Source organism: Kwoniella shivajii, chromosome 5 (assembly GCF_035658355.1).
Source record: "Kwoniella shivajii chromosome 5, complete sequence".
Lineage (NCBI taxonomy): Eukaryota > Fungi > Basidiomycota > Tremellomycetes > Tremellales > Cryptococcaceae > Kwoniella > Kwoniella shivajii.
This window is the reverse complement of record NC_085912.1, coordinates 1,903,239-1,917,331: the sequence shown is the minus strand read 5'-3', so window position 1 is coordinate 1,917,331 and position 14,093 is coordinate 1,903,239. Positions and strand designations below refer to the sequence as shown.

The 14,093-nt window shown below is 45.9% G+C and overlaps 4 protein-coding genes across 4 annotated transcripts; 2 read left to right on the top strand and 2 right to left on the bottom strand.

The window, feature by feature from the left end:
- Positions 1 to 835: 835 nt before the first annotated feature.
- On the top strand, positions 836 to 1,986 carry IL334_004458 (uncharacterized protein; the record flags this gene model as incomplete). The annotated part of the gene is made up of 4 exons (XM_062936175.1): positions 836 to 1,042; positions 1,108 to 1,146; positions 1,225 to 1,521; positions 1,597 to 1,986. 4 exons carry the CDS (start codon positions 836 to 838, stop codon positions 1,984 to 1,986), a joined length of 933 nt encoding a protein of 310 aa, XP_062792226.1.
- Positions 1,987 to 2,768: 782 nt separating this feature from the next.
- Positions 2,769 to 4,920, top strand: IL334_004457 (uncharacterized protein; the record flags this gene model as incomplete). Its single annotated transcript, XM_062936174.1, has 8 exons — positions 2,769 to 2,857; positions 2,917 to 3,045; positions 3,118 to 3,291; positions 3,391 to 3,777; positions 3,840 to 4,053; positions 4,128 to 4,175; positions 4,234 to 4,812; positions 4,870 to 4,920. 8 exons carry the CDS (start codon positions 2,769 to 2,771, stop codon positions 4,918 to 4,920), a joined length of 1,671 nt encoding a protein of 556 aa, XP_062792225.1.
- Positions 4,921 to 5,029: 109 nt separating this feature from the next.
- On the bottom strand, positions 5,030 to 8,064 carry IL334_004456 (uncharacterized protein; the record flags this gene model as incomplete). The annotated part of the gene is made up of 11 exons (XM_062936173.1): positions 5,030 to 5,292; positions 5,353 to 5,374; positions 5,615 to 5,770; positions 5,817 to 6,075; positions 6,125 to 6,357; positions 6,425 to 6,514; positions 6,567 to 6,584; positions 6,641 to 6,719; positions 6,811 to 7,647; positions 7,738 to 7,824; positions 7,955 to 8,064. 11 exons carry the CDS (start codon positions 8,062 to 8,064, stop codon positions 5,030 to 5,032), a joined length of 2,154 nt encoding a protein of 717 aa, XP_062792224.1.
- Positions 8,065 to 8,365: 301 nt separating this feature from the next.
- Positions 8,366 to 13,600, bottom strand: IL334_004455 (uncharacterized protein; the record flags this gene model as incomplete). The annotated part of the gene is made up of 22 exons (XM_062936172.1): positions 8,366 to 8,570; positions 8,625 to 8,773; positions 8,834 to 8,989; positions 9,043 to 9,101; positions 9,185 to 9,225; positions 9,281 to 9,626; positions 9,681 to 10,030; positions 10,093 to 10,316; positions 10,380 to 10,440; positions 10,495 to 10,558; positions 10,738 to 10,832; positions 10,884 to 11,507; positions 11,561 to 11,852; positions 11,908 to 11,981; positions 12,056 to 12,252; positions 12,300 to 12,391; positions 12,441 to 12,806; positions 12,860 to 13,007; positions 13,060 to 13,134; positions 13,183 to 13,357; positions 13,413 to 13,480; positions 13,535 to 13,600. 22 exons carry the CDS (start codon positions 13,598 to 13,600, stop codon positions 8,366 to 8,368), a joined length of 3,927 nt encoding a protein of 1,308 aa, XP_062792223.1.
- Positions 13,601 to 14,093: the final 493 nt, after the last annotated feature.

Below are 14,093 nucleotides of genomic sequence, written 5' to 3'. Positions count from 1 at the left end.
GATTAGTGCAGTTGATATCAATTAGTGATAAGTAAGGAAGAAGAAAAGGAAAGTCATTAGAATGACTATGTATTGTGTATAGATTGCATACTCTTGAGGCCTTCTTCCTCCTTTTCATCTTGTCTGCAGTTTATATTGTCATCAATATCGACCCCAACTGATTTTACATAGGTGGACTAAGAAGGAAAGAGCGGGGATAGGGTCCTTTCGACCCTCAACGCACGGACTATCAACATGTCTTGAGAAGGACGATGGAGAATCATGTCAGATACTCCTCGTTGATCACACATTTGCACCTCTTTCCATCCATAGCCATATTGCAGGAGTCAATCAAAGCGATGGGGTTTGCCGATATCAGTGGAATATCCTATGATTATGACTGGTTTGACGGAAGACATGCTGGAGGTATAGTTGAAAGGGATAAAAGTGCGCGATCAAACAAGCTTCCTACCATATTACAGTATTCCCCGAACACTGGATGAGCTTGATTCAGATCTATCCTCGATGACATCGGTAGGTAAGAAAGTCAATGGAGATGAGTAATACTCGTAGAAAGTGGAGGGTGGAACGATGACAATATATTCGGTTACCGTCGGCATTTTCAACTGATAAGCGCAGTTGGAATCTCACTGCGTAAGCTGCGGAAATCATGCGTATCTGATTGGATCGCAGTTGGGTTTTACATTCGGTTGAGCACAATTGTCATCATCTTCATCTCCAGTAGCAAAAAAAGCAGTAACGCACGGATCACGAAACCTCGTTTGCATGTATAAAAATATCAACTTGAGAGTCTTTCCTGTTCTCCTGGTGACATCTCAAAAGCATCATTTCAACGATGATTCTTCCCGCCTTACTTCTACTGCCAGCGTTTATCGTTCCAGTCTTTGGAGACATCTTCTTCAATCCTGCACCTCAGATATTCTTCCCTAATCCTGATGATGCGCTTCACCCCGAATGGTCAGATCGACAAGCTGCCTTGAATGCTCATAACGATGTAGGCGGCTGTGGTGGTGTGTGCGTGCTTACACCTGAGGTGATGGAGGTAAGTTTTTAAATCTTAATCTGTGCATATGTTGTTGCTGATATAACGTGTATTTTATGACGAAGGGCCCGTTTTATCTTGATTACCATCTTGATCGATCTAACGTATGTACCATTTATCGATCGCTTGATGGAAAGGCAATTGCTCACCAGTACTTCGCATGACATGAATTCTGAATGCAGATAACCGAAACTACTTTGGGTGTACCACTATCACTCACTTTAACATTATATCAAATCTCATCTCATCTTTCCAGTTCTGATCTATCTCATACGTCTTGTGAACCTTTGAAAGACGCTTGGGTCGATATTTGGTCATGTGACAATGAAGGTGTTTACTCTGGATACGGGAAAGCCGCTGAAGGACCCCCTGGTGATTGGCCTCCCCCTCCTCCCGGTGGACCCGGTGGTCCCGGTGGTCCAGGACGACCTCCGCATAAAGGCCCTCATGGACCTGGTGGGCATGCTGAACCTAGCAATGTGAGTTTAGTCGAAAGTTATAGCTGTCATCTATGTAAAAATCAGGAGCTGACTCGTAATCTACACCATCAACAGAACTCAACATTCCTTAGAGGTATTCAACAGACTGATCATCGCGGAAAAGTAACATTTGATACTATTTATCCAGGTTGGTATCCCGGTAGAACAGTTCACATTCATCTCAAGGTCCACCCTCCGCTTTGGGCAGAGGGAATTCACGATGCCAACCTGTTGAATTCCACACATACACACACTACACAGCTATTCTTGGAGCAAAGTGCCAATGATCAAGTTTCAAAGCATCCTGCATACAGCTCGAATGTTGCTAAAAGAGTGAAAAACGACCAAGACATGTTATATCGTGATATGAACGGGGCTAGCGTGTTGAAGTCTGGGCTTGTAGGAGAGGGATTGGATGATGGAATCTGGGCTGAAGGAGCTATTGGCATTGATAGATGGTGGTAAATGGTGCAAACATCTTCGTTCTTCTTGTAATCATATGTATGATATCGATCTCACGCGACATATACTCAGAATCACGCTTGCACCTGTTAAACCCGTCAAGCGTGCGAGAAATCCCATATCTCATGCCATGATCCGGGGTTCACAATAAATGGTCCATCTCGACATGGCATTTAGCCGAGATTGTCTTCGCGGTGATTGCAATGGCCGATTGAATTCACATTGATGACGTGGTAACATGAGTTTCCTCTGATATATATGATGAATTGCATCCGACAAGAGCTGGAAGTCGACTCGAAATCGATGGTCAGAGGTCTGTGAATGGATGATCATATCCCGGAAATTTTTCGATTGATGCGAAGAAAACGATCAAAGGTTTCCTTTGCACGCCACCAGGATGATCTTCAAATCTCTATTTCGACTTCCAGAAAGAGGTGACAATCTTCATGTTTGCTGATATAGATTGAATCGGATGCAAATAAAATGAGCTGCAATCCCAATAATAAGTGAAGGCATTCAATTACGTTCTTACCGTCGCTTACGTTTTACGGCAGATCATAGGTACCTTTCCGGCGTTTGTCAAATATAACACGGCAGATCTCGCACCCAATAACGATGAGTTGAATTGGAACGAATCGAATCGGAGATGCATTTATTGTTATTGAATGATCTACATCGTCGTCAAGTTATCGTGCATATCAGCATAGTAAACACAACATCTAATCGTCCTTTTATTTCGTCTATCAAATAAACATCCAATACTTGACACCAATACATCAACCGCGATGTCCAGTAAACAAGCTAAATCGTCCAGCGGTCAAACCGACATGGCAAGGGATTATGAGGTAGATCGACAAGCTAAATCTGAAGAAACGTGAGTCCTGAAACTCCGCAAAGCGTATCACAATTGTTCGTCTGACATGGATGAATCAGTGTATATACTACATCGAACGGATGTCCTGTTCCTCACCCATATGCGACCCAAAGGGCTGGAGTGAATGGACCGTTACTTTTACAAGATTTCCATTTGATCGACTTACTCTCCCATTTCGATCGAGAGAGGTAAGCCCTTTTACTATGTATCATGAATTGGATCGGTATAAAAGAGCTCTCGCTGATGAAGAGGAACAATAGAATCCCAGAAAGAGTAGTCCATGCCAAGGGAAGTGGTGCACATGGTATCTGGGAGTGTACCGATGGGTTGGAGGATCTTTGTATGGCAGATATGTTCAAAAAGGGAGCTGAATGTCCCTTGACTATCCGTTTCTCAACTGTTGGAGGTGAATCGGGATCTTCAGATCTTGCCAGGTCAGTTTACTGTTTCTAATCATGCTCATCCTTCCTCCCCCGGTGGGATCGTCGGAGTTACAGGATCATCATAAGGCTCAGAGCTAATACCGTCTACAGAGATCCTCGTGGTTTCTCGATCAAGTTCAAGACCGGAGAAGGAAACTGGGATTTCGTAGCCAACAATACACCCGTGTTCTTTTTGAGAGACCCGGCAAAATTCCCACATTTCATTCACACTCAAAAGAGACATCCCGCAACTCATTTGAGCGGCGCAGATGATTCCACCATGTTCTGGGATTACTTGAGTCAAAACCCAGAGTCCATTCACCAGGTTATGATTCTCATGGGTGATCGGGGAATTCCACAAGGATGGAGACACATGCACGGTTATTACGGTCATACTCTCAAAATAGTCAACAAAAACGGTGATTGGGTTTATGCACAATTCCATGTTATCTCTAATCAAGGTATCAAGACTTTCACAGAGGAAGAAGCTGCAAAATTGTAAGCATCAGATCAGCATCAGAGTTACACTGAAACCCACTGATATCTCCATTGTGGTATAGGTCTAATGACTATGGACAAAAGGACCTCTATGAGGCGATTGAAAAGGGTGATCACCCAAGCTGGACTATGAAAGTACAAACCATGACCGCTAAAGAAGCAGAGGATTTATGGGAAAACCAAAAGATTAACGTTTTTGACTTGACACACACATGGCCACAAAAACAATTCCCTCTCAGAACTATCGGGAAAATCACATTGAACGAGAATGCTAAAGTGAGTCTCAATTCTCATCTCTCCACCTCAACACGTTGTCCAGCTCTTCGGAAGCTGACGAAACGATGTGTTAGAACTACTTCGCCGAGATAGAGCAGGCAGCGTACAACCCTGCACATATGGTAGGTTTCACGATTTTCAGAGCTGTGGATACACTCTGACCGAACGTGACTCTCTCAGGTGCCCGGTGTTGAGCCCTCCGCCGATCCTGTACTTCAATCAAGACTCTTTTCATATCCAGACGCTCACAGACACCGTATCGGAGCCAATTATCAACAGCTGCCAGTGAATGCACCTGTATGTCCGTTCAGAATGGCGAATTTCCAACGAGACGGCCAAATGGCATTTTTCAACCAAGGCTCAAGACCGGCCTATCTCTCTTCTATCGAACCTATCCAGTTCAAAGAAAGAGCGTACGATTTGAACAAGGTTCATGGTAAATTCGTTGGAGAAGCAGTCTCCTTCTTGAGTGAAATCAGACCTGAAGATTTCAATGCCCCTCGAAAATTGTGGCAAGATGTTTTCAGTGCGGAATCAAAAGAGAGATTCATCCAATCAGTCTCAGGTCACATGAGTAGATGTTCAGACAAAGAGATCCTTAAAAGACAGATCGCTATCTTCAGAGAAGTCAGCCCAGATATTGCAGAAGGTTTGGAAAAAGCCACAGGCATCAAAGGTTACGAAGGTATCACGAATATGGGATTCAATGGTACACACAACGGTATGGCCGATAAAAAGATTCCTGCCAACGGAATGACTGTAAGTTTCTTGAATTCAGCCATCATTTAAGGTTATCTGTTGATCGTATCATCGCAGATGGACAGCGAGGTAGTTTTCGATAACGGAGCTCCAAGATCTCATCTCTAGAACCTATATCCATTGCTAACATGGCGACAGGAAGTGGATATGAAATACACGTAGACATTGTACAAGAAACATTATATGCATGTAGATCTAAAACATTGGAATTGAACATTCACGTGCCACCTACAAAGGACAATAATGCATTGTACAGACCCTCATCTAGTGGGAAATCCAACATGAAGTTTTGATAGTTCATGTTCGTCATCGCATTTCCATTGCCACCTTGCGAATCCGCTCCATTCGGTTGAAGAGTCTCCGATAATGTTTGGGTTATTGTGTCCATGGGTATATTGTCATGGTTCAACATGGGGAGCCATTCTGAGCGGAGAGACTGGAGGATTTTCAACCCTCTACCGGCTTCATGAAAAGTTATTGCTATAACGGGACGCAGACACATTAGCAGAACATACTTATATCAATTTCAGGATAACGCACCTAGCTGTGACATGAAATAGGTCTATTTGGTAATCCAAGTCAGCGATCTATTCTACACTCAAACCAAAGAGCAGAGACAAGGGAGGAGGATTGAAAGATCCTGCAATCACTAAGGCGATGAACATGATGACGCTTTGGGAAGGTAAGGCAGGTGTCGGAGAGAGAAAAGAACAGTAGGAAAGAGGGAGAAGGGAACGGAAGGCTGGTATAGTAGTCCAGCGGAATACACAACGCGAATAAATGAAAATGAAACCGGACTTACAATCTCCTCAATATCCTTCGTGCTTTGACTTCCAGAACCACCCGAACCAACTTCTTGATCTTCGACAGCTCTCAACAAGAATACTGTAGCGCTTGTGAAGGTCGCATTGAGAAACGTGCCAGTTCCATATCTCAGACCATGATACCGATCAAATAACTAATATATTGTCAGCTTACTCCCCATGCTAGGGGTACATACATACCTTAAGCAAGCCGAGTATCGCTTCTGCTGCTTGGTCACATTGGGCTGAAGGGTAATTATCTAGCCTTGTGGTAGCTCGGTAGAAGGGTCGAAACAAGAAAATCCGAGTGAGATGATAGGTAAGGTGTAAAAGAATGATATGTGGAAGAGGTAGAGTCTCGGGATTTCTGAATGGCTGTGCTTTGTACCACTCGTCCAGGCTGAATGATATCTGATCGATCACCTCATCTCTATCACTTGCTTCGGTCTTGGTTGAGTATCTAGTGGGTCGTCAATCGCATGAGATGTACAATGCAAAATAACACTCACAATGTCTCTACGACTCTAGCTAGTAGACATCCCAGTTTAGCAGTCCAATGGAAAACTGTGGATTTCATGGACTTTACTCCGTTCAATGTGTAACCTAGTCTGGTTTCTTGGCCTATTGAACTGCTTGAGCTGTACCAAGGTGCGTCATCCGACTCGGGCTTAATGATCGGTACTTGTATATCTGTTACAGACTTCGCAATCATCGGATTTCGGCCCGCTGCTATTGCTCGAAGCTAGAACAACCCAATACCAATTGCACTATCAGAGGGTGGACAGCATGCTCCGTGATATTGCACGTACCAGGTCATATAGATAAGCCGCCCAATATGCCGCGTTCCGGCTTTCCAGCTCCACTGAAGTCATCCGACCTTGAGATACATAAGCCTCGCACTGTAATGACGATCAGTACACATGATGCTGATATGAGATGAGGGAGACTTACATTGATATCGAGCCCCAGCTAAGTATGATCAGCGAGAGCGAAGGCGATCCAGCAAGCATGAAGAAAGGACCTACTACTTGATTCATTGCCACCGTCATACCATAATAGACATACCCATAGTCGTGCGAGCCCAAAGGTGGTTGAGCAAGGCATCTAGACAGTATATCAGCGGGTGTCGCCTTCCAAGAATTTGGAGTATGGTAGGTGTGATTCATCTTTTGTAGTCCCGGATATATGAACTCACGTTCCAAAAAGATTGACAGCTCGCAAAGCACTCAAAGGTGGTCTATGGAACTCCGCCGCCAACAGGCTAGTACAATGAGATACGAGAGATTCAGCGAAGACTCTAGAAACATCAGGCCAAGCCTCCCTATTGTAGTAAAGACCCATCCAAAGAACAACATTATGTAGAAAGGGTGAATAGTGCGTGGTCCATCGAGGTGGTGACGTGTTTCGGACGTGTATGGACGATTTGTTGCAAGTGACCAAATCCCGTTTGAATGCATCTATCTCTACCACCATACACCAGGGAGCGTAATAGGCAGCGTAATGGTCAATCGCCTGATCATGGACAGTCTTGCTTAACACTGGCACAAGTGAGGGTGGTAGATTTTTACTCCAATCAACCCATTCCCCTGGCATGAGCTCCGCGCCTCGAGAGTCACTTGGACCAGTAATGAGCCTTTCATAATTGTCATGAGTCCAGATTGAAGTTGCTCCATATTGTACAGAAGGCCCGTTTTCAGACGTCGGTTTCAGACGATCAAAACTCGTGGAAGAAAGCGAAATTGCGGGAAAACGAGGGGTCTTCGGTTGAGTAGACGCGTCGGCAGGAAGTGGAGGGAATAGATCTTCAAGTATAAAGGATGGCTGACCTACTGGGGACGATGCTTGTAGGGACGTATTGTCGACCGGGGACGTCGTCGTAGATTGGGCAGCCGACATTTGGGAGGGAGAAGATGTACGACTATGATAGAGTCTTTTTCTGGGGCGACTTTGCTGCTGATTGGGTACGTGGGCTGCGAACAACCCCTCGAGAGCGGTAAGGCGATCCTTCACGTCTTCGAGCTCTGACTTGGTGCTGGTTTGATCAGGTAGAAAATACGTATATGTTATCAGCACCATCACGTTTCCTAGAAATTCATTTGCGAACACTTCTCAATCAACTCACCGTCGCTTATCCGTGCTGCGATTTGTACAATCTGCTCCTTTCTCCAAGCATACCTGACATGGCTGTTCTCCATTACATCTCACTTTTCTGCAGAGTACACAAACACAGATATAGTTAGAACAGGGGTGAAAGCTATACGCTTTATGGAAGGAGTGCAAGTGATTCCGTGAACCCTCGTGGAGGGGATCAGGTCGTCGCGTTCAGACTATCCTCTCACCTTTGTCGACACCTGTCACAAGCGCTAGCAACATGAGCCACCTTCCTTCTGTTCTTAGCACTCGACGGACCAGCCGAAGGTGTTCCCTCTGAAGACACTGCTGGACTCATGGAGCTTGATAAACTTCAATTATAGAAACATGCTTAGAATGTAAGCGTAATTGGAAACGCACCAACGATTTATCCCCGGAAACGGAAACTGAATCCGGTGCGAAATATCGAGAGATCATACGGAACAGCGGGATGATTACCCGGCGCGCCTGAACGTATTGTTATGGATACTCGAGTAACATTGCATATGATGATGACCTAGGACTGTATGGAATAGCATAAATTGCAAGGAAGAATGTTCGGGTATAAATAGGAATCCTCATCAATCGTGGGACTACCTGGGATATCAAGATCACTGGAATTAATCACAACTTTCTTGAGTAGCAGCATAATCTGCTAAACTTCCATTCGCTCTCGAAACCAGCTTCGGATGTTGAATCATTGCGGCAGGAACGACGTTCACCTTAGCTCGTTTTGCTGGACGTGAGTTCCCTTCCTCGTCTGCTAGAGCTCCATAGCCTCCTCCACCAGGTGTATGAACAATCATGCGATCTCCTGCCGAGATCCTGACGGGGTACGATATCAGCGATATGGCAATTCGGTCTAAGAAAGGTACTCACTTTGTGAAAGCGCTTGGTCTTAACTTGACTTTTCTGAAACCAGGACCATTGACACTCTTTCTGACCAAATATGTGGCACCTCTCTCTCCAGGCAATCCTCCATGCATTCCGTACGGTTGGTTTACTCGTCTTTCTCCCACAATCGATGACTGTACAGACAGAAAGTCAGCAAACATAGGATCGTCTATCATGGAGACTACTTGTCTCACCTGCATATCAGCGCGTAATTCATATTCCCGATGTACACCGTCACCTCCGCTGTTCATCCCTTTACCTCCTGACCCTCTTCGAATGGAGAACTCCCGTACAAGCAAAGGGAATCGCTTCTCTGCCACTTCAACGTCTCCGATACGAGTGTTAGTCATCTGTAGTATGTGAAGCATCAGCAACGGCTTGGAGAATGACTTTGCAGACCTACATTGACGTGAACTGCAGATTGGCCCACCCAGGTCGGACCGGCTCCTGCACCTCCACAAACTATTATAAGGCTGGGTCAGCAAAGTCACAGTTGAACAACTTGGGCAGTGTTTGCCGATGAAAGAAGCAAAAGAATGACTCACTAGTCTCGCCATAACTCATATCAAGGTAATCGCTGTGGAAACTGAAAAGCTTTTGGATCAGCATATGCAAGGAGCTCAAAGATCAGGTACACTTACGTGTTCATACAGCCTTGAGAAGCAGCACATGCCTCGAATGCCTTGAAGACAGTGTCCACGACCCGTTGACTTGTCTCTGTATTGCCACTGGAGACAGCGGCGTCTAATGAGGGAGATAAGATAGTATCTGGGGGTACAATTAGTTCGACCGGAGCAAGGACACCTGAGTTCAGGGGCATGTCTGTTCCGATCAAAGTTCGTAGACTGTATATGAGGGCCGATTGTGTTACAGCCACAGGTGCATTGAGGTTGGTCAACGACTCGCAGCTGGTACCGGTGAAGTCGAACCGTGCTGAGCCTTGTTCAGGATCGATATCTATTCTGAGCTTGATGATCGTACCGTCATCTACATTTTCAGTCAGTTCAAATTCATATCTGCCTCGAGGTCTTAATGACTTACCCATATAATCCTCTGCGATGAGAGGCTCCCCAGCTCGGCCTTTGAAGAAGTCTCTTACGGCCAGCTCTGCATTAGAACGGATGGCCGCCATGTAATGCTGCACTACTTGTTTCCCGTACTCTTCGAAAAGGGTATGAATCTGAGTTGACCCAACAGCGCAAGCTGCACACTGGGCCTTCAGATCTGAAAGATTTTTGTCTAAACCTCGAGTCGCCTTTACTGTCGGATCTATTTTCCCCGTTTGCATGAATATGTCCACAATCTCCACCTCGTTGAACACGCCATCTCTCACTAAGAAACAGGAAATAATGGCTGCGCCTTCTTGCCAATTCTCGGTCGAATCGGGATGCCTGTGTACATCGTTAGCTAGGAGCAAACTTGAAACGAGTCAGTGATACTTTTAAGAACTTACATGGAGTTCCCAAGCAATCCCCCGATATCAGAGTGATGACCCCTACTAGCGACCCAGAAGACAATTTCTCCGTTCTCAAACACGGGCTGTATGACAGTGATGTCGGGAAGGTGTGTGCCTCCTGCTTTGGGATGGTTGGACACTAGTATATCTCCTGGGCGGAGCGCTCCTTTGTGCAATTCAGCCTGGAAGGTGACAGCGTACTGCATACTACCCAAATGAACCTAGAAATGATGTCAGAAGAGGTCACCCTTGCAACGTCCTGGGCTGTATCTTCCTCAACTTACAGGAACATTCGGTGCGTTGGCTACCAAGGCCCCGTCTGGACCAAAAATGGCACATGAAAAGCTATTGTATCCACAATTTCAGCAAGCACAGCAGAAGAATGCTTGTGTTACTCACTCAAGACGCTCTTTAATTTGTAAGGACACTGCAGTTTTCTGGAGCGCTCGACCCATTTGTTCAGCTATGCCATGATTATATCATACTCATCAGTCAAGTTTACATTGATTTGGCGTGTGTATGGTGCGGGAGTCCATATTACCAAAAGCGTGAATTTTTCGAAAATATAAAGACTCTCGTTGTGAGAATTGGAATCCCCTAGCGACGCGAGAAGATATGATACGTGGACCAGGTCTAGCTTACCTATTCCCATAAACCTATGACCAAAAATGGAAAGCTGAATAGGATCTACAATGTCGGTTGATAATTTCTTCTTGGGACCCAGCCCAACATCGATACTAGTCTGGATCAGCTTCTTAAACAATACTTGGTGAGCTCATACAACTCACTATACGTGTTCCTTGAGGATCCGAGCGGTATTTTGAGGGTGAATCAAGATGGTTTGGGTCGCATCGAGGATGATAGCAGGACCTTTGATTGTGGTGCCTTGTTGAAGGGTGTCCAGCTTATAAAGGGGGACCGGAGCGAATTTACCCACCTCCTCGAAATATACGTTGTTGGTAGCAAAATGTGCGTTTTTGCCCACAGGAATGTAGGCAAGACTGTTGAGTTCCTCGACGTATGTTGATACAGCATGTTTATCCGCATCCTCACCAAGTCCTATACCCCTTACTCTTATATCTTCTACTTCTATCGGTGCATCGAGAACAAATGCAAATTCCCGTTTATGTTGAGCGATGAATGCACTAGAATAATCTCCATCCTTAGGTTGAACGATCATAAGCTTGGTATCGGAGCCGTGGTATTTCATATTGAGGTAACACTCGTATACGATGTCCTTCTCATGCACTCCTTGAGCTACCAATTGATCGTGAGCTCTAGCCTTAATTCTGTCAAAGCGTTCAAGGAGACTGGGCAGAGTGTTCTGGCTGTATTTCACCTGACAAGGCTCGGTGAGATCGATCGCCAAATCCGCTAGAGCCATACCGTAGGCTGATAGCACGGACGAATACCTAGATACAGGAAAATCAGCGGGAGCACCATGGAACGAAGTGAGAAAACGTGCTTATGAATGAGTACGGTGTGCATGCCGAGAAGAGCAGCAAGGGCACATGCATGTTGAGCACCAGCGCCACCAAATGAAGCGAGATTGTGAGCGCTAGTAGCAAAGCCTCGCTGTTCCGTGAGGGCTCGAATGGGCCGTGCCATAGAGGAATTGGCCACATTAATGAAACCACAAGCAACTTCTGCAGCAGTGAGAGAGCTGTTATTCTCCTTATTGATGCGTTCCGTGAGTGCTTCGAATTTCTGCTGGACGATAACATAGTCCAGAGGCTGGTCTTCGGTAGGACCAAAGACTGGTACACGAGACAATGAGCATGGCGAGTCAAAACGCAGGGAGCCGTCACTTACTTTTCGGGAAAGAGTCGATATGCAATCTGCCCAAGAAAAGGTTGGCATCGGTCACGGTCAAGGGACCGCCTTTTCTGCAAGGGAGACAGGAGTACGGGAATTGCTGTTAGTCGGTCGCGTCGGGGTCAGGATGAGTGAATCAACTTACCGATAGCAAGAAGGGCCGGGGTGGGCACCTGCTGATTCCGGGCCCACAACGAATAGTCCATTTCTGTAAGTGAGGATCGAGCCCCCACCGGCGGCGACAGTGTTAATGTCTAGTTGTGGAGTTTGAATAGTCACACCAGCAGTTGTGGTCTCGAACACATGCTCATATTTGCCACCATAACGAGAAACATCGGTCGACTGAATGCGGCTGTCAGGTATGATCACGTAATGTTTTGCAAACTCACGGTCCCACCCATATCGAACCCAACGACCGGAGATCCATCTGAGGCATCAAAACACGTTCGTGCATAGCCAACAACTCCTCCTGCAGGCCCAGCTGTGGTATGATCAGCCATGTTCTGAGCTAAGGACGCGTTTCAACTTACAAAGTATAGCCTTAAGCCCAGAGAAAGCTCGATAATCGCATAGTGCTCCGTCAGATTGCATAAAGCTGACACGACATGAGGAATCTTCCAAACCGCCTTTGAATCCAGACGCAAAACCATCCAAGTACCGTCTCACTTCGGGAGTAAGATAAGCATCGGCAGTAGCGCTTGAACCTCTTGATACAAGATTTATCATTGGTTGTAGATCTGAGGACACCGATATGTGGGGGAAGCCTACTTCTTTAGCTAATGCTTCGACCTGTTTCTCATGATCTGGATACAGGTAGCTATGAACCAGTACAATGGCAATGGACCTGTACCCTTCCTCGTAAAGTTCTTGCAGATCGGCTCGAACTTCCTGGACATCTGTTCCCGCTATTAGGCTTCGTATCAAGGCAGTGACGTTCGGGACCACTCACCGATAGATTTCAACACTCGCATGGGCGCCCCACTTGGTCCAGCCACAAGTTCCCCGACGTCTGTTATCTTAGGATCACCTTTTAAGCCTGGCCAGTCAAGGGCTATCCTTTCGTCGATCTCTACTACTTTGGAGTACAACACATCAGGCTTGAAAGAGTCAGCTGGGCTGACGACAAACACGAAACATGTAGCAAATCACCTTTTTGATCGCCAGTTGAAAAAGAAATGGGCGGGTTTGTGTGCCTATTTCGAGACCATCCTTGAAGCCCTTTGTCTGCTCTTTATCAGTCAAGCAAAAATGGACGGCGCAGGATTGACCTACAATCAAAAGTGCACAACGCTCTCCTTTCCTCTCTAATAAGGCGTTTGTAGCAACAGTAGTTCCCATTCGAAGATACTCGATAGGATCTAATCCTATAGGCTCACTTCTTGGTATCTGGGTTCCCGTAAACCATTCCAAAACCCGTCTTACCCCCTCCCTTGGAGCGTCCTCGTAGCTGATGTACTACGTATCAGATAAAGGCTTCCACCAATGGAGCTCAGTGTACTCACTTTGAAGGATCAACAGAAAGTAGCTTGACCAAGTGGTTTCCTTTCGTTTCAGACATTGCGATCACATCCTGTTGATAGGTCAGAGCTGTCTTCTTGATAGATAACAGTAGGATAGCACTCACGCAGAACGTCCCTCCTCGATCGATACATATTTTTACTTTGTCTAAGTCCTTGATTGCGATAGGCATAGTGATATGATTCTTGATACTACTACAAGGGGCTTTCTGTTCAAAACGATTATATGGAGCTCGTCAATATGACATGCTGAACTGATCTATTTGAGGTCCCGGGGACGTTATGAAGGTGTATAGGGTGAACGGATTACTTTCCCGGCTGGATTAGGTTTCCGAAAGGAATGGACTTTTGGTGGAGGATTAATGTGTCTCGCTACTAGGGAGAGCTGCATTGAAATCACCGAGAGATAAGCTCACGGTGAAACCCGACATGGTTTTGCCCTGCGTTCCTCCAGCACTGCTGGAAGAAGCTGAGGGGATTGCTCCACGATTTGCGGTCTTAACACTTCTCTCTTATCACATGAGATAGAGGATGGTCTAGCGTACCTTGGAGTCTATAACGGAAATGTATTTCACAATCCCGCGTTGTCCTCTGGATGCCGGATGCTAAGCTAATAATGGATGACCGTGTTCTAGGCATGACTCGCGCAAGCACCCTGAGGGGTTT